At 36.5% G+C, this 19,275-nt stretch overlaps 3 protein-coding genes across 4 annotated transcripts; all 3 read left to right on the top strand.

Moving 5' to 3' along the window:
• The first annotated feature begins 2,261 nt into the window (after positions 1 to 2,261).
• On the top strand, positions 2,262 to 9,584 carry LOC124436946. The gene is made up of 4 exons (XM_046986933.1): positions 2,262 to 2,979; positions 3,333 to 3,609; positions 5,208 to 5,324; positions 6,045 to 9,584. Exons 1-4 carry the CDS (start codon positions 2,380 to 2,382, stop codon positions 6,302 to 6,304), a joined length of 1,254 nt encoding a protein of 417 aa, XP_046842889.1. The 5' UTR covers positions 2,262 to 2,379; the 3' UTR covers positions 6,305 to 9,584.
• Positions 9,585 to 10,639: 1,055 nt separating this feature from the next.
• LOC124436673 (kremen protein 1-like) lies at positions 10,640 to 13,706 on the top strand. 2 transcript variants are annotated; one of them, XM_046986644.1, is made up of 4 exons: positions 10,640 to 10,732; positions 11,658 to 11,742; positions 12,422 to 12,685; positions 13,401 to 13,706. In XM_046986644.1, exons 2-4 carry the CDS (start codon positions 11,685 to 11,687, stop codon positions 13,532 to 13,534), a joined length of 456 nt encoding a protein of 151 aa, XP_046842600.1. In that variant the 5' UTR covers positions 10,640 to 10,732; positions 11,658 to 11,684; the 3' UTR covers positions 13,535 to 13,706. The 2 variants fall into 2 exon arrangements, with proteins under 2 accessions (XP_046842600.1, XP_046842599.1); XM_046986643.1 differs by having other exon boundaries at positions 11,639 to 11,742.
• Positions 13,707 to 13,999: 293 nt separating this feature from the next.
• LOC124436153 lies at positions 14,000 to 18,952 on the top strand. Its single transcript, XM_046986077.1, has 7 exons — positions 14,000 to 14,915; positions 15,075 to 15,500; positions 15,594 to 15,809; positions 16,012 to 16,088; positions 16,673 to 17,609; positions 18,414 to 18,623; positions 18,706 to 18,952. The coding sequence occupies exons 1-7, from the start codon at positions 14,456 to 14,458 to the stop codon at positions 18,750 to 18,752; spliced, it is 2,373 nt and encodes a 790-aa protein (XP_046842033.1). The 5' UTR covers positions 14,000 to 14,455; the 3' UTR covers positions 18,753 to 18,952.
• Positions 18,953 to 19,275: the final 323 nt, after the last annotated feature.

The following is a 19,275-nucleotide window of genomic DNA, read 5'->3' as shown; positions in this document are numbered from 1 at the left end:
TGAGAATCAGAGATGTGTCGAAATTGGGGGTTGATGCAGTCAAGCGCCTTTTCAGCCAGCAGGTTTTAGTCCCGCTGTGAAATTATTTTATTGTTTACTCGCAGCAAAAAAATGCTTTCAAAAGAACCAATAGTAAAAATGTAACATGTTTGTAGATGTAGATCGTCCAGGTTGGTATAGTCCTGAGAAGGACTGTTTTTGTTGTTGTTGACTGACGTTTCGACAACCTTGGCGGTAGTCATCTTCAGAGTCAAAAAGGCTTTTTTTACTTTTTTTTCTTTTTTTTTTGAACGATATACCCGGGTTCAAACCATTTACTTAGTAAAAATGTAAGTGAGACGATTATAATTACTTAGTTTTGTCAAAGATTTTGGTTCAACAAATTCAATCACAGTTAAGAAATAAAAGATGTTTACTGTGTTTGCACGGGCTTATACAAACCGAGGAGACCTTTAGGAGAACTCGAGAGCAGATCAGTGCAAGCCCGAAACCGAAGGTCGAGGGTAGCACCTGCTCGAGAGTTCTCACAAACGTCTCTGAGGTTTGCATAAGCCAGTGCAAACATGAAAAACATCATTTATTATTTTTATAAAATAAAATAATGCGAAAAAGACAAATATTTTAATTTTTCCTCGAAAAATATATTCATGATCGATTTGCAAATTCTCTTTAACTGACTGATTGTTTTGATTGATTTGATTGGTTGAGCTCAGATGGGCTTTGCACAGGCTAATGCAAAGTCAGCTCTAGACCAATCAGCGTACGCGTTTCATTGTGTTTATTTTATAACCTGGTTTGAAACACCTTTTTTGAAAACGATTTTGGTGTTTCCTTTCGGTTCACATGCATTGTCCTTCTTTTGTGACGTTGGACACAAGCAAAAAAAAACCTAAAGCAAGATATGGCCATTCATTTTTGTAGTGTCATACCTTGAAAAGCGGGAGGCCATATGGTTTAGCTCATAGCTCTTTCTCTCTTTCTCTAAAATGTTGAAAGATCACAGGAAACATAACTGGCTGTTAATTTGTACCTAACGGATAGAGTTGTGCCTAACTGTTATCGCAGCTGTTTGTTGACGGTAATAGAAGCTGACCCCGGCGCACGTTTTATGTCCTGCTAAGTTTCAGCTTTTATGAATTCATTGTTTTTACAAATTAAAATATGTACAGAAAAAATTTTTTCCCCGAATAACAGCAACCGTTTGAACTTCTTCCAGACATGTTTTTGTGCTGAGCTCCCCCCTGATTTTGTCAATCATCAGTTAAAACATGCACGCGTTGTCTCTGCATGAGGCGTACGATCAGTCTAACCTTAGAAAATTTTTATAATCATCGCAGATGTTGCGGATTATCACGGGTTGGGTAAGACGAGGCCATAAAGAGAAGAATATTTACAGTGCCATGTACTTAACTAACTTTCTTCCAATTAGTTTCAGATGGCTTCCTTTAGTGTTGTTCCACATTTGTCTCACCATTGTAGTATCATTAACTTGCTGCTCATTCGCACTCATTCTTCCTAATTTTTCTGCTTGTCTTGTTATTGATCGAATCGAGATCATTTCTGATATTTTTCATGATAGAGAAGCTTCTTGATTTTTAGTTCGAATCAAGAAATTCTTGTTAAAATCAAATAACAAAAGCAACCATTATGTAATAAGAATAGAATATATTTTACTTCTTCTTTCTAAAGGACTCATATTTACATTTGTAAGGACACATTTCTGATTTACAACGACGCTTTGCGTGTAAAAACACACTTATTTTAATGCTTGTATTTGACATTACAAAATTGGGCAGAAAACGAAGCTGACAAAGTTATTATAATGGCCATGCCTTATCAATGACCTCTTCACTTGCCAAACTGTACAAACTAGCAGACATCAGTAATTATTCGATCTTTTAAAGGCTTTGTGTTTTTGGTAGTTTATAAAGACAAAATCCTTTAACATCGATCAAAGTTTTGACGAAAAAACTGACTTTAGTGTGAACACAGGATGTATATTTTAAAAACAACTGAAAACATCGACCTAGATTGATCGATTATTGGGGTGGTGGGTGGGCTGTTGATACATGCATGAAATGCCGTATTCAGTCTATCACAAAATGTTATTTTGCCCGAAATAATGGACAAACTAAAATTCAACAAATACGATATAAAATTGTTCAGCCATACAATTATCAAATTGAACGACACACCAAACAAGTCTCTACAAACAAAGACGTGAAAATTTAAAATATGACAGGCACATGTAACTGTATAGGCATGCAACAGCAACACTGTTGCGTCCTGAAATGTATTGGTCTGGGTCAAAGTCTGTATGGACTGGGACCGAAAATTTAGGCCAATAAAGACGGAGAAATTTTGTCCACGGTTTGACGCATGCGCAATGAGTTGAAAACAAGAACCCTCATTGAAATTTTAATGGCGGGTTTCAATGAAATGACCGACGAAAATTGTACCAACAAACGCGTATCTACAGAAGAGACACTAGCGAAAAGTCCCGAAGCTGAATTTGAATCATCCAGTGAAAATGTAAAGCAACCACCAGGAAAGAAAAAAAAGAGTTTGTTTGGAAAAACACTGACAAGATCAAAGCCTTTGCAGGCGCCTGCGCCATTTTCAACCGAGCTGTACTGTATGTTTGTGAAGGCGATAAAAAATGGTGGTGCTTCGTATCCATCCTCAAGGCAACTGATTAACCTCAAATTTTGGTCCGGGCCTGGTACGTCTCACAGAAAGCGCTTTCGACGAGTACTACCGAAGCTAAGACTTCAGCGAGTGGAAGGCTCTGTTGTGTTCAGTGCTAATCTCGAGGAAGATGTTCTTGTACTTGAAAAGTCGAGAAAAATCATTCTTCCGAACGAGCTGGTTGAGAGGGCTATACTTAGAGCTCATCACTATGGCAATAATACAGCTAACGAGCATTTGCCACAACGTACAACTAGTCTGCACCTTGGTGTTTTGAAGACTTTTCAAATTGTATGTATGATTCCAACATTTAACTATGAATTACCCAAGGGAGGGAGGAGTAGAGTGTACTGGGTTCTAGCAGGATTGACTAATTTGTGTGCAGATTTAATTCATTACATCATTAGAGTCACTATTTCACCCCCCCTCCTGCTAAGCTTAACCCTTTGCAAACACCCTTAATCCCCAATATTTATGAATTGTCAACAGACATCTGTCTTATGTTTTTCGGCAAACTAACATTTGGTTATGTAACCTATGGTTGGGTAAACTTACTAAATTGATTGATTGTTAATTACGGTTGAATGGTAATATATATTTTATAAACATGTTAGGTTCTTCATAACTGCATTTGTTTGATTTAGCTTGAGAAAACTTTCACGACTGTCAAGAGAGAGTATGGCATTGATTTAAGCACTGTGCAAGATGTGATTGCTTTGTGTCCAACATGTGAGGAATTTCATCTTGTTTCTAATTGTTCTAATTCTAATAATACTTCAACAAATGAAGTGGATGGACAGCATCAAGAAAATGGAAGTGCTGTTAATGAATCACCTACAGATACTGTGACATTTGATCGACAACTCCCTTCAATGGTTATTCATGTGCCAGATGCTAAATGTATCTGGTACGACCAGACAAGTAAGTTTGTGGTTATTTTGTCTATGGTCACATGTTTGAGTTTATGGTGGTGTAGTCTATGGTCATACATGTAAGTTTATGGTAGTGTAGTCTATGGTCATACATGTAAGTTTATGTTGGTGTAGTTTATGGTCATACATGTAAGTTTATGGTGGTGTAGTTTATGGTCATACATGTAAGTTTATGGTGGTGTAGTCTATGGTCATACATGTAAGTTTATGGTGGTGTAGTCTATGGTCATACATGTAAGTTTATGGTGGTGTAGTCTATGGTCATACATGTAAGTTTATGGTGGTGTAGTCTATGGTCATACATGTAAGTTTATGGTGGTGTAGTCTATGGTCATACATGTAAGTTTATGGTAGTGTAGTCTATGGTCATACATGTAAGTTTATGGTAGTGTAGTCTATGGTCATACATGTAAGTTTATGGTAGTGTAGTCTATGGTCATACATGTAAGTTTATGGTAGTGTAGTCTATGGTCATACATGTAAGTTTATGGTAGTGTAGTCCATGGTCATATATGTAAGTTTATGTTGGTGCAGTCTATGGTCATACGTGTAAGTTTATGGTGGTGAAGTCTATGGTCATACATGTAAGTTTATGGTAGTGGAGTCTATGGTCATACATGTAAGTTTATGGTAGTGTAGTCTATGGTCATACATGTAAGTTTATGGTAGTGTAGTCTATGGTCATACATGTAAGTTTATGGTAGTGTAGTCCATGGTCATATATGTAAGTTTATGTTGGTGCAGTCTATGGTCATACGTGTAAGTTTATGGTGGTGAAGTCTATGGTCATACATGTAAGTTTATGGTAGTGGAGTCTATGGTGATACATGTAAGTTTATGGTGGTGTAGTTTATGGTCATACATGTAAGTTTATGTTGGTGTAGTTTATGGTCATACATGTAAGTTTATGTTGGTGTAGTTTATGGTCATACATGTAAGTTTATGGTGGTGTAGTCTATGGTCATTCATGTAAGTTTATGGTGGTGTAGTTTAAGGTCATACATGTAAGTTTATGGTGGTGTAGTCTATGGTCATACATGTAATTTATGTTGGTGTAGTCTATGGTCATACATGTAAGTTTATGGTGGTGTAGTCTATGGTCATACATGTAAGTTTATGTTGGTGTAGTCTATGGTCATACATGTAAGTTTATGGTAGTGTAGTTTAAGGTCATACATGTAAGTTTATGTTGGTGTAGTTTAAGGTCATACATGTAAGTTTATGGTGGTGTAGTCTATGGTCATACATGTAAGTTTATGTTGGTGTAGTCTATGGTCATACATGTAAGTTTATGGTGGTGTAGTTTATGGTCATACATGTAAGTTTATGGTGGTGTAGTCTATGGTCATACATGTTAGTTTATGGTGGTGTAGTCTATGGTCATACATGTAAGTTTATGGTGGTGTAGTCTATGGTCATACATGTAAGTTTATGGTGGTGTAGTTTATGGTCATACATGTAAGTTTATGGTGGTGTAGTTTATGGTCATACATGTAAGTTAATGGTGGTGGACTCTATGGTCATTCATGTAAGTTTTTTAGCTAAAACATCATCAAAAGTTTTTGATTACTATGATGTATTTTACAGCCATAGCAAATGAAAGAGATCGTTTAAAGAAATTTCTTATGGTCATTTCTGAAATGAGAGGGGAGCTGGGCTTGGCTGCGCGTGGTAACTGCGATGCAAAGCATAGATTTGAAGCAAGTATGAAATTGTTTTTTTGCTTTTACACACATTTAAAAGTTCTTCCTGAACAAAAATGTTTCGCAACCAAGATTGAAAATGTTTCACAATTATCTTTTAAACATGTTTGAAAGACAGAATCGCAGCAATGTTGGTAAATATTTTCAATCTTTATGAGACGAAATTTCATCACGATATTGTTTGATTGCACTGCAGAGAACATACAAAATGACTTTATAGCGTCTAGGAGAAATGGCTTATTTTCGTTTTTCTAGAGTTATTCGACTTTATTTATTTTACAAATATAATCGTTATGACATCACAGAGCATAATAACATTTCAAAGATCGTCACTTTTTTATGTTGTTAGAATGTTTTACAAACAAGTACATCGATTTCATGATTGCGTTTGTAGATGAAGATTTGTAAAGATGCCAAAGTAACTGTTGACAAAAACTACAATTTTCCGTTACTTTGATGCCATAACAATGTCATTTAAACATTGAAGAAAAGTTACATATCGCCAAAAAGAAATAAAATATTTGCATTAAAAAAGTTATAAAGTCATTTTTAAATTGCCTTTAAAATGCGACCAGAAAATACTATAATACCGTTTGGTGTATTATAAACACTTTGAAAAAAACTATGAAATATAACAACATTAAAATTATATGCCAAGATTCAAGCGGTTTGAAGAAATAATTCTGTAGTCACATTAGTTTTCTGTTCGGTTTTCCAATAGAACTCTATTGTGCTCAAATGTTGATCAAAGAACACTCAAAGGAGATACAGAAGGCTTTAAAGAAGGATTGTTCGCCAAAGGTATTTAGGCTTGGTCTGGACGAGCTGAGATTAGAGTACGAGCGAAGTCGTCGATTGTCAATATTTCGCAGCCATATTATCGAACTTTTGAAGTATGTTCGCGAGCGAAAACTTCAACTGTCGCCACTTATTGTTAGAGAAATTGAACATTACATTCAACGACTAGACGACGAAGGATGACGTAATGTTTGTATAAAAAATTTTCAAGAAATATTGACAATTTCAACCATTCGATCGATCAAGCAAGTATACTTGTATATATTTGCGTTGAAATCCAGGGAGTACAAATATATCTTAGTGGGTGAGGTTCTTTGCATACTTTTATACCAATATTCGACGAAGCATGACGAAACGTCATGCACGTCGCGTGCACATCACGTGCATGTCACATGGACATTACAAAACATGCAAACAAAGAACAAATAAGGTGGAAAGTTTGTTTTGTGTGGACTGAGTTGCAAGCAAAATGTGAATCGCTTTTTGGACAAGAGCTTTTTTGTCTTTCACATTTGTTTTTGCTCAGGATGTTTGAGGATATATCGGAATACATGGGGATGATTGGGGATATTTAGAGTTTTTTTGGATATTTGGCATACGTAATAGCAATTGTGAATATTTGGGGATTAGTTAGGTTTTGTGAGGCGGTTTTCAACAGATTTTAGTCTTTGTCAAGAGTCAGTAGATTTAATGGATGAAGGATGTGCAATGCAAAGAATCTGTCAAGAAATCAAGAAACAGTAGACTAAATAGATCTAGAATGTTGTGCTATGCAAAGAATCGTAGTCGTTTCTTTTTGTTATCTGTTATTTGTAGTCAAAGGAATTAGAAGAACTTTGAACCATATGAGCAGGGGGGTAGTTGGTATTGTTGATATATTTTGTTCGTGATATGTGAAATGGCCATGTTTCGGTTTCTTTTATAAAAAACACTTGTGTGAAGTAGCTCTTTGCTGTGCAAAGCATCTTTACACTTTAACCAACACAATTTCAGAGAATAAATGAGCCCGGTGCCCGGTCAGCCGGGGCTCAGCGAAGCGTTAAATAATTTTAGCAAATAGAAAAGGTTAAATACTTCACAACAAAAAAACTTATTTCAGCAATTTCTCTACGCTCTGACCTTGCAAATTCACGAAGCATTTAAAATGGAAACAAATAATTTAGCAAAATTTGAAAGTTACAACTGCAATGACTTATAACGGTTAAGAAAAGTTTAAGTTTTGCGCTTAAAGTTTTTACTCCTTTCAATGTCTCAAAATCATTTCGCGCCTCGCCGAATCCCGGTTAGCCGGGCTCGTATGAACAGCCCCTTAGTTATTCTTTGATGTTCAAGAGGGTTTTTGATAACATATTACTGCATGCGAACTCTGATAACTTTAATCTTTCGATGATTAATTCCTGTTTATGTCACGAGATGTGACGAAATGTAACGAGCATGCGCGAACGATTTGTTAATGTATGTAAATGTGCTATTATTGTTATCAGGTGTTGAACAGGTGTTTTGACTTATTTGCATGAGAATGCTTATTGTTAGTCCGACTTGAATTTGCTTCGGCCTTTTAAGAGAATCATCGTGCACTGAGTTGGATTTCACATTTAAAAGTTCGTTGCTTTTGTTTGCTGTTCTCATATATGGTCATTCGATCGTTTGAAGTTGGATAAAAATCTACAACCTGAAATAAAAAGGCGTTGCGTTATTTGTGAATGAATTGAAGAAGAAGAACTCGCGTTTTTAGTTCTCTTATAATCATTTCCAAGGAATCGAGGGAACATTTTTAGAAGCCATCAATTTGCAAACGAATTTTTTTATGAGAAAGTCATACAAGTGATATCACGGGAAAAACAATTCAAAATCTACGTTATATTTACGGCTTCAGACCAGTTTCCCAAGTCATCTCGAGGGCGGCCAGAAAGTATATAATATCATTTAATCTGAAACCTTTGAATATGCTTCTCGATGCTTGTGGTTTGAACGAAGGTTTAAAGAAGGAAAATGGAGAAATCTTATTGGCTGCTGAGACTAACCACAGGAATATGAGAAGAATTTCTGGAGAAGAGATTCGTGAAAGGTCGAGTTTGTGGCAATATATGAGGAAGAGACGACAGGCCATTTGTGGAGAAGGAGAAAAATGTTTCGTGAGAAATGGTGTTTCTTTAAACCGTTATCGTAAATGGCTTGTCGAAGGACAATAGTCTGAGTTTCTCGAGACTCGACAGAATCGTCATCTGTCGACGCCTGTTGATTTTTCTCAATTAGCCTATGCAATTTCTGCTCATGCGTGATTTCAGACTGGTGAATCACTATTGTTTATTGTATACTCGTATGGTCTTGTACAGGTTTCGTGCAGCAAGGTCCAATTGCACCGAATTTGAATAACTTCATTTACTGAATAGTCAATCACTGACTTGATGGAGCGGCTAAATTTAGAAATACTAAAATTGTTATACCAAAGAACAACTACGTTTACATTGTATATCAATTTAACATATACATTGGATGGTGCTATTCCTAATAAATCAGATCATGTGATTTACCTAAAACAAACTGCTACAGCACGCATATTTTTTGATTAAAGATTATCGATGAACGATCTTTTAACCGCGATACATTCAATAGCTCAAACTATTATCTTCTTGCTTACATGCTGGCTGATCAAAAGAAGGAAGACCTTACGAAATTGTACTATTGTGAATTTCAAAGTTTGATCACAATGCTAATGCCACTAGTGCATTACTGTGCATGTTTTGACGTTATACAAGTTTTGTTTAAATTTCATAAAGTTTGTCTGATATGTCATTTATTTATATATGAACTTAAAAGAACTGTTTAGCATACTGATACCACAGTATAGGAACCATACAGTAGAGCCACTGTATTAATTTGTTTTCGTCACGCATATTTTAACGCGCATGTGATTACCATCATTGCAGCCAGTCAATCGGCTTTTTTTTGACCTTGATAGGAATGATAAAATGGCTAACTAACAGCAGCCAGTAATCTACTTTTATGTAGAGCATCAAGTTTCTAGGTAAAGTGGACTTATACTGTTGGTTCCATGTACTCTATGGTGATAAACATTAAAATCATCATGTCTGTTTTTTTTGTACAACCTGTTGTAAATGTTTATCTCGTAGTCAGTTATTAATTTTAGTATTAGTATTATTTAATATTTCAACAAAAAGCCTAATCAGTAAATACACGCTGTTATTAACTAGGGTTCTGTATCTGAGATAGTTACAAAATATACTAATTATTAAGGAATAAAATATAGCTACGTCATAAATATACTAATTATTAAGGAATAAAATATAGCTACGTCATAAATATACTAATTATTAAGGAATAAAATATAGCTACGTCATAAATATACTAATTATAAAGGAATAAAATATAGCTACGTCATAAATATACTAATTATAAAGGAATAAAATATAGCTACGTCATAAATGACAATGTCTGAAAACGGTAGTCGTCCATTTATTTTCCGTCTCAGAGGTAAAAGTGATGTTGGGTGTTGATGGTTAATGTAGTCTAAAAAGAGAGGAACGTGATCAAGTGATTTAAAAAGGAGGAAGCAATCATTTTGCCAACATATTCATGTCTTTCCATGAACAAAACTGGCTGAAAAACTGCCCCCACAAATTCAAACTTATTCTCTACAGACGATATGTCGATGATTGCTTCCTCCTTTTTAAATCACTAGATCAAGTCCCTCTCTTTTTAGAATATATCAACCATGAACACACCAACATCACTTCTACTTAATAAAATACGTATACGCCATTAAGAATCACCATATTATCAAAGAAGTTCTGTAAGTTGTTTTGAAACCGTCCAAGGATTCAACATTTCGATTTTCAATACGTAGATCGTTAAATGTAGAAATTTTTTCACATTCAAGGCGTACTTTGGCAGCCTTATTAAGCCCTTATTATCGTAGCATGCTTACTATCAATAATTTCAAAAAAAAATTTCAAAGTTTTCACACTGGTTCTTTTTGAAACATCTATACATCAATGTACACCTTTTTTTTCACTTGACTACGAGCTATTTCAGAAATATTGACTCAGTTATCTTCAAAACTAGAAACTTAAAAAGATGTTAAAGTTTGATTCTAGCTGTGTTGAACGGCTAATGATGCAAACCTGTAAATAATTGTCCTTCGTTTTTAAACAAACTCCGGGGTTTCTATCAGTACCGTAGCAGCATGCAAATTTGTTCTTGTTATGTAAATTTCAGATCATTATCATTATTCATTTCTTTAGAAACCTATTGTTTTTACAGTGAGTGAACACGCACAAATTAACATAGCACATCAAACGTGGCAGGATGGTTTTATGCTGCTGGCTTCGCTCTTTAAAGTTTTTTCTTTCCATATTTCATAACGAAGTCACGTGTTTTCCACTTTGTGAGTTTGAACAGGTTGCTTGAGCAAGTTATTTATTAATAAGTGATAACCTCGTGTATTGTTCTTTAACCTATGACTTTGTTTCAAAAATATTTGTATTTACTCTCTTTCCTTCTGAGCTCATCGTAAAAGAATTTATTGTGACGTTGCCGAAGTTGTAGAATTGCATCGCGTTGGGAAATTTGAAATACTTTTACAGTGAGGTAAGAGTTGTGTGCAGTTTTGCTGTTTTAACAACTGGTTAAACTGCTAACAGTGATTTTGTTTATTTTGTATTTTAACAAGTAAACATTTCGATTCTGTCTTAATATAAGATTTGAATTTTACATAAAAACACTAGATTATAGCATTTGATTGTTATTCAAGGATACATCAGTACATTTATTGTTAACTGTAGATAATGAAATGAAAGCGGCTAGATGTTCGACGAAGACCCTTTAAATAATTACATCGAGGGTCGTTCCCTATACTTTAAAATACGTTTCCATTAAATAACTGGGACTTTTGCACTGTCGTATTTAGGATTTTCAAGAAATTGAGCGAAATTTCCGCGTCATCTTTAGTTAAATGCACTTGGTTCTTGTAAAAAGTTTTGAGAAAAGGCCTTACCCTTCAGGGGCAACCGTCTAAGATTCTTGAGAAGATTCAAGAAAATCTATTTGATTAGTGTTCTGGTTTTGAACAGTTCTTTTAAGAACCTTACGTTATTATTTTGACTATTCACAATGCATTTACTATTTTCAAAACAATTTTTACAATCTGCTTTATTTATATATTTTTTCATAATGGATCTCTCAAACTTATGCACTTAATTCCCTTTCATGATCTTGCACTTGTCCTGGGGCCGGTTTCACATAGCCTGGATAGCGTTATCCATTGGATAGCAAAAATTTCAAACTTGTAAAAAGGTGTTTATATTTTTCTTACGTCAAAGAAACTATGTAGTCTTCGAAGCAATATTCTATTTAAGTGATTGCACCGTTCAAATCTTTTATTTTTCTCTTAAAAGAGATTTATGAACGATCAGAAAACTATTTTATCCAGTGGATATCGTTATCCAGGCTTCGTGCAACCGGCCCCAAATTTACAGTATCTTTCTCGTAATTTAGGATAGCGTCTATTTCCTAGGTGGGCAGTCCGACGGAATTGATCAATATGAAAAAGACAACTTGCATATTTTTGATTTTTCTTCATCTGGTTTATGGTGCAACCGGTGAGTTTTATTGTGACCATACATATTGAAGTTGATCTTATTTCTGAAACTATTTGACCAGTAGCGGTATAGTAACAAGATAATCATTGTCTTCTATGTTCTACCAACTGAACTACAAGATCAACTGTGGACTATGATGATATTTTAAAACACATTTCTAGTTTCTTTCATATCTTAATATCATAGATAATAACATCACGTTGTTGTGATGTACTTAGGTATAGTAACAAGATAATCACTGTCTTCTGTGTTCTACCAACTGAACTACAAGGTCAACTTTGGACTATGATGATATTTTAAAACACAGTTCTAGTTTCTTTCATATCTTAATATCATAGATAATAACATCACGTTTTTGTGATGTACCAGGTATAGAAACAAGATAATCATTGTCTCCAATGTTCTACCAACTGAGTTACACGATAAAATGTGGATTACGATGATATTTCAAAACACAGTTCTAGTTTCTTTCGCATATTAATATCATTGATAACAACATCACGTTGTTGTGAATTTGTGATGTACATTGGAACCGTAACATGATTAATCATCGTATTTTTTGCATTTCAAAGTCTGCGTGTTACGGAATCGTGTCTCTTATACTAGACTGACTCATATTTTAAACTGGTATCTTCCTGTTAAAATGGACAAGGGACTTCAAAATTTCGTTTTCATTTAGAGTATCTTGGTTGCTACAAAGACGGTTCCCCACGTGATCTGTCGCAGCGATTACATCACAATAATATGACTGCAGACAGCTGCGTCAGCGGTTGTCGTGAACAGGAGTACGAGTACGCTGCCCTTCAGTTTGCTTATTTGTGTTTTTGTGGCGACCATTATGGGACATTTGGTAAACTTCCCGATGAGATGTGTGACAGCGTATGTAAAAGTCCTGGGGACCAGTACTGTGGCGGGGACTGGAAAAACTCTGTGTACGCAACAGGTAGGAAAAGGAGAGGGAGGGCTGGGGAGAGGTGCTTTTGCCTAATAATAGTTGAAAACTTGAGAGAAGATTTTGGGGAACTCTTATGGTATAAATGTGGAAGGAGGAGGATTATAAGGACTATATTTTAACGGAGTATAGTTGGAGTAGTGACCTGGAACCCAATCTACTGTAGATATCTGACTCCGCCAAAATTCTATAGTTAGGGCATGGTTACGAGTGAGGCAAGCCGCCATCTTGAAATTTGGCAAATGGCAAAATTGACGATATTTAGACTCATATCTGGTTTTCTTTAGTTGATAGACAGTTGCGGAGCTGATAGTCTAGGTTTGGTTTTTGAAATGTTTCACAGAATTAGTTTTTAAACTTTCTTTTAACCTAATTTTCGATGGAGAATTTTGCCTTTTGCCATCTTTCAAGAAGGCGTCCTTGCCTTACGTTGATAAGGTAGTTAGATATCCAGGGTATTGGGTTCTAAAATCATTGGCTTTAAGTAATACGTTGTATATCTATAAAAATCTTATCGAGAGAAACTTTACAATAAGAATTAGCGGTGTAAAATCCTAATGTCTGTCATCAGAGGGAGAAACAAAAAAATTGATGATTTGGTAACGACAATCCAATCAATAGAAATTTCCACTAACTAAAAACTTTTTTTCAATTAAGTGTTTTTCGTGCAATTTTTAAATATCAAAATCGCTTTCCTTCCTTTCAGGATTCAAAAGCAAAAAAAGAAAAGACAAAGAAACAACGAAAACGCGACCAAATAGTATTATTCGATGGACCGAAGGAAATAAAAACATCTGGTGGGTTTCGTTTGGACAATCCATGAAGGAAATTTACATATGATGAAGTATTTCATTTGTGAAATTTGCCTTTTTCCTTTCCTCCGGTGTTTCCACTTGATCGTGGTATCTTTTAAAAGTGGACATTTTCCGTTGTTTTAAGTTTCACCCCTATGTGTTGTAAGGTGATATTTGTTTTGATGTTTAAATTTGAAAATACATGTTGTTAAAAATCATTTTTCATTCCCGTCTCCTTGAATACAGGATAAATCATTTGCACTCTTCCTTTGACATTACGTAATCAGATGACGTAGACAGCGAGCCCGCAATTTTGCTCATGCTATCTACGTCATGAGTATGAACACCAAAAAGCTTACATAGCACAAGCGCAGTTAATAAATCGAATCCCTAATCCAGATCTTAAACCACTCAGGGGTGGATTAGGAATTCGTTGTTTAGGCTATTATCCCCAAGATTATGTTTTTCCGTGAAGTGAATCACAACTCTGGTTATCTTAAGAATTTATCAAAGACGTTGACAGTGATGACGTTGTTGGATCGGAGAAATCTGACGTCACGACATTATCTGCTCACGCGCGGTCTGAAATTCCAAATCCTTTTGATGCACCACATGTTCACATCAATCCCATCGAGTACAACACGGAAAACGTCCCAGGATCTCCGGGTGAAAGCATCAGTGCTTTTCCTCTTGCCACAAGTTCCCCACTCGAACAAACCCCAGCCTGTCCCGATGAGACGGTGTGCGCCCAGATGCCCCCACAACAAAATGTGGGAGTTCCCCCTACCAATTTACCTTTGGAAACGACGCCTATGGGAATAAGTACATACCCGGACATTTACCATCACCGGTGGACGTCGCCTCTGGAGGAAGTGTTCCGGTAGGACAAACCATCGATAGTGCTGCTATACCACCTTCACTGGGAACCAGTCCACCGATAGTTACTCCCCCCGTTGTAAATGCTCCAATGAATCAACCTTATCCTCCTGCCACAACTTTGGAAAACAAACCAGGACCTACTATCGTTGTTGTCCCCTCGTTGAATGCAGGAAACATTGATAACAAAGGAGGAAGCGTGCTTGTAAAACTGCCTTCAAAAGATTTACTTTCTAATGATGTGGAAAGCACCGAGTTTAATTCAAGTGCGAGCAATGATACAGTTTTGAAAATCAATGGTACACTTTACCTTTTAAAAGGTTCACTTACTAAGCTTCCTCAAAGTAAACCAGCTCGCGCTAATCAGCTTGTCGGTAGTCTTTTGGCCGGGGTGGCACCCAAGGAGTCTGGTGATGACTTGATTAATGGATCAGAAGTCGGGTTGACCCAAGGCAAACTGATGAGTTATGAAGGAAAGACATCGACTATCCTGGATGACGATTTGTCTAGTGTTAAAGCTCAACGTAATAATTCCAATACCGATGATTTTGGTAGGTGCAAAAAGTAATAGTTGAATCTATCTTTTTGGAACTTAAGTTTGCTTTTCAATATCTAAATAATTTGTGATTAGTATATAATTAATATCACTGCTGTCATCTGCGTAGGAAGTTTTGAAATATATGTAATGAGATATTTTCCCCTTTTTGTAGATGAAAATCGTTTACGATTCGACAATTTTCAATCAGTTTTCAATCCCACTGTTTCGGAAAATCTTGTAGCAAGCAATGATCTTCCTCCACCTCCACCGCCTCCTCCACCACCAGCTCACCCACCACCTTCTCAATATCTTACTCCACCTCAACCGCCCCCTCCACCACCAGCTAACCCACCACCTTCTCAAGATCTTACTCCACCTCAACCGCCCCCTCCACCACCAGCTAACCCACCACCTTCTCAAGATCTTACTCCACCTCCACCGCCCCCTCCACCACCAGCTCACCCACCAGCATCGCAATATTATCCACCATCGCCCCTTAAAGCTCCTGCAACATCTGATGAGGATCGGTTGATGAACAAAGCCATTGCTTCTGAAGCTGTTCAATTTCAAGACCTATTATCACAAGAGCCAGTGAAAAGTTAGAAAATTACGTTTTCCTTCCTAAAATCTCTCATATATCTTAGGATCGTGTGATACTAGTTTTCCACAACGATATTTCTCACTTTTCTAGCGTCGGCATGTCTCGTAGAACGACAGATGGCGATAGACACCGAAGATAGTTTTATTCCTGAATGTGAAGGCGATGGAAACTATTCCCCAGTGCAATGTTTTGAGCGTTCCGGCTTAAGCAAGCAGTGCTGGTGTGTTAACGCTAAGGGTGAAGAAATTGGAGGAAGCAGAACCACTGATGGCAACATACCAGTTTGTGAGAAAAGTGAAAATGAAGGCAAGCCAATGTTTTGCTTTGAAGGACTATCTATAATTAACATTACATGACGTATGTCGTATGTAGTTTTGATTTACAACCCTATGAGAATGAAGGCCTTCGAAAAGTAGCCTTCGGTCTGTCTGTCAGTGCTTAAACATCCTAATCTTTGTTTTTTTCTGTGTTCGTGTTTTTGAAATTCACATATATTCATTCTTTCCAGACGGTTTGTCAGCGTTAAAGTCGTGTTCGACGTCACAGCATGAATGTTGTACAGACAAAGAAAAGCTCGAGACAAACGTAAGCAAATTGTCGAAGTAGACATTTTCACTGCTTGATTATTTATAATATATTCGAAGATTATTATGAATGGCAGTTTTTTTGAAAGTTTTATAAAACCTTCTAAAGCAAAAAACACAAGATTGGAACTGAGCAATCACTGAAATAAAATATTGTTTCGAAGATTACAAAAATTTCTTTGTCGTAATTCACCTTTTTCTCAAGTTTGAAAATTTTTGCTATCCAATGAATAACGCTATCCAGGCTTCGTGCAACCGGCCACTGTATATTATCTCATACCCGTATACTTCAATAAAAGAAAAATTGCATAAATATAGATTGGTTTGTCAATGGTTAAGTACGTCAAATTTTTTTTTGTGTTGGGGAGGACCACAACAGCATGACAAATGCAGGGGCTAGCAATCATTATCGACGATAATTACTGATCGCAGCACCTATAAATGCGTGCGCATGAAGAATGTGTCGGACAAAATATGGGTAAACAAAAGTCGACGTCAGGAGTTGACTTATAAAGCTCGTCTACGAAGTCCTTTTTTATTTTTTCCATTCTTGAAATATCTAAAAAAGTTCCCTTTATCATTTAGGAATCAAATTTTACAAATTGTCCAAAGGAAGTAGAAGAAAATTTGCCTTGTACCAAAATGTCGTGTGGTTGTTGTCCAGATGGTGTCAGTGATCAATCACGATCCACAAATGTTCCTCCCTATATCCAACAATCCCCATCCAATGTATCTACTCCTACCTATATCATTCCAGATGTTCCTTTCTTAACCCCAACACAGAAACAAACTCTTACTCCCTCACTTCAACCTACAACTTTATCTTCACATCTTGAAGCATACCTTACCCCTCCACCTACGATATCTCCTCCTACGATATCTCCTCCTACGATATCTCCTCCTACGATATCTCCTCCTACGATATCTCCACCTACGATATCTCCTCCTACGATATCTCCTCCTACGATATCTCCACTTACGATATCTCCACCTACGATGTCTCCACCTACGATATCTCCACCTACGATATCTCCTCCTACAATATCTCCTACGTCATCGTTTAAGTCGGTCCTATTCCCTAATTGGGACTTCCTTGCCCTGTACTTTACCTTTGATAGTCACAAGTTCCCATACGTCATCGATGTATCGGGTCACAATAACGTGGGGGTAATGTCCGCTGGTGTAAATATTGTAGGTGTTCAGAATGGTTGCGGACTCGCGGGCTCGTTCATTGGTGGGTCAATTTCGGTAGATGGTCGTCAATTTCAACCCAAACCTATTGAAGCTGTGACGATTGCATTGTGGGTGAAATTTCAGAGCGTTCAGGACGAACAGACTTTGTTTACAACATCAACTTATACTTCAAATAAGTCCAATTATTATTTGGGATCCACTGATGGGAACATCATTTGGCGGCACCAGAACGAAAACGAGGAGACTTTGTTTGATTTGACTACAGATGAGCCTTCGTTTGCTCCCGGCCAGTGGACTCATGTTGCAGTAACATACGACAAAAATAAAGGTTAGAGGTCAAAACTCCTATACTAAAAGATACCGTGAAAATGGTTGTTCTTGATGCATCTTTCAGTTCTTATATTTCTGTTATAGAGATATACTAAGATTTTCAGTTATTGACTACATTTGTATATTGAATTAAGATTTAAGGCTATTCTTACTTGTCTAAAACAAATAATATGGATGAAGACAACGAGCTTCTCGTTGCATTGAAAATACATCATGGCATTCCTTGCAACCAGTGGGGTAGCTAGCCCTTAAGTTTTGGTCCTGCTATGAAAATTTTAGAACAATAACATTATTCATTTCTTTAAAAATCTGTTGTTTCTACAGTGAGTGAACACAGAAAAATTAACATAGCACGACCAAATTTGCGAGCCGGCAACGCAACTGCTTCCATTTGTACACTAGCAATTTTCATCTAACACTCTTAGTCCTTCGATGTACTTTTATGTACTTATAAGGAAATTTCAATATTATAAATTCCATCTTAGTCCTTCGATGTACTTTTATGTACTTATAAGGAAATTTCATTATTATAAATTCCATCTTAGTCCTTCGATGTACTTTTATGTACTTATCAGGAAATTTCAATGTTATAAATTCCATCTTAGTCCTTCGATGTACTTTTATGTACTTATCAGGAAATTTCAATGTTATAAATTCCAGTGGAGATGGATTTTCCAGGCGGGAAAACGTAATCTTATAATAAAAATAAGATTATAAAAGCCTAGCTTATTGCAGGAATATGAATTGCCGTCATAATAATATGAATTGTTATGAATTCCTTTTGTAATTTCTGTCTTTTTAGAAGAGGCTGCAGTTTATATTAACTCAAAGCAAATCAACAAAACCAAAGCGACGGGAAATTTGACTCAAGATTGGGGCGGACAAACAGAAATAGGTTCCTGCAATGGCCACTATCAATTTCAAGGCTCTCTCGATGATTACACCATCTATACGATTGCCTTAAATGTGGAATCTATTACAAAGTTATCCTGTACTTGCACAATGAAACCTGGTAGTCATTTTGTTTCGTTTTCGAAATTGAGTCATGTGAGCGATGGAATGCAGTTTATAATAATATCTTTGTTTGTTTTTAGGTCCTCGTCTTGAAGTAAAGTATACGAACATTGCCAACGTGGGTTGATTCCCTTTAGTCCTTTGACGACAAAAGCAACTAGCAATGTACCAGCAACGTCATCCTCAACTACACCCTCTCCTTTACCACCTACATCAACTACACTTCCTCCTTCAAAACCTCCATCTACTACACCCTTTCCTTCACAACCTCCATCAACCACACCCTCTCCATCACAACCATCATCAACCACACCCCCTCCTTCACAACCATCACACACCCTCTCATCACACATCTCCTTTCACAACTTCTTTAAATCCCTTCCATTCTATTTTCACACTTTCAAAACTTCCACACTACCCTTCAAAACCTCCATCAACCATAGCCTTTCCTTCAAATCCATCATTAACCACACTCTTCCATTAAACCTCCATCACACTACACCCTCCTTCAAACCTCCATCTACCACACCCTGTCCTTCAAAATTCCATCTATTATAGCCCTTCTTCAAAACGACATTAACCACACCTCCATCCAAGCCTCCTCAATTCACATTCCTCCTCTACTACAGCCCTCCTTCAAAACCTCCATC

This window comes from Xenia sp. Carnegie-2017, unplaced genomic scaffold, assembly GCF_021976095.1.
Source record: "Xenia sp. Carnegie-2017 unplaced genomic scaffold, XeniaSp_v1 HiC_scaffold_16, whole genome shotgun sequence".
NCBI lineage: Eukaryota > Metazoa > Cnidaria > Anthozoa > Malacalcyonacea > Xeniidae > Xenia > Xenia sp. Carnegie-2017.
Note: the sequence above shows the minus strand (reverse complement) of the source record. Positions and strands in the feature narration are given on the sequence as shown.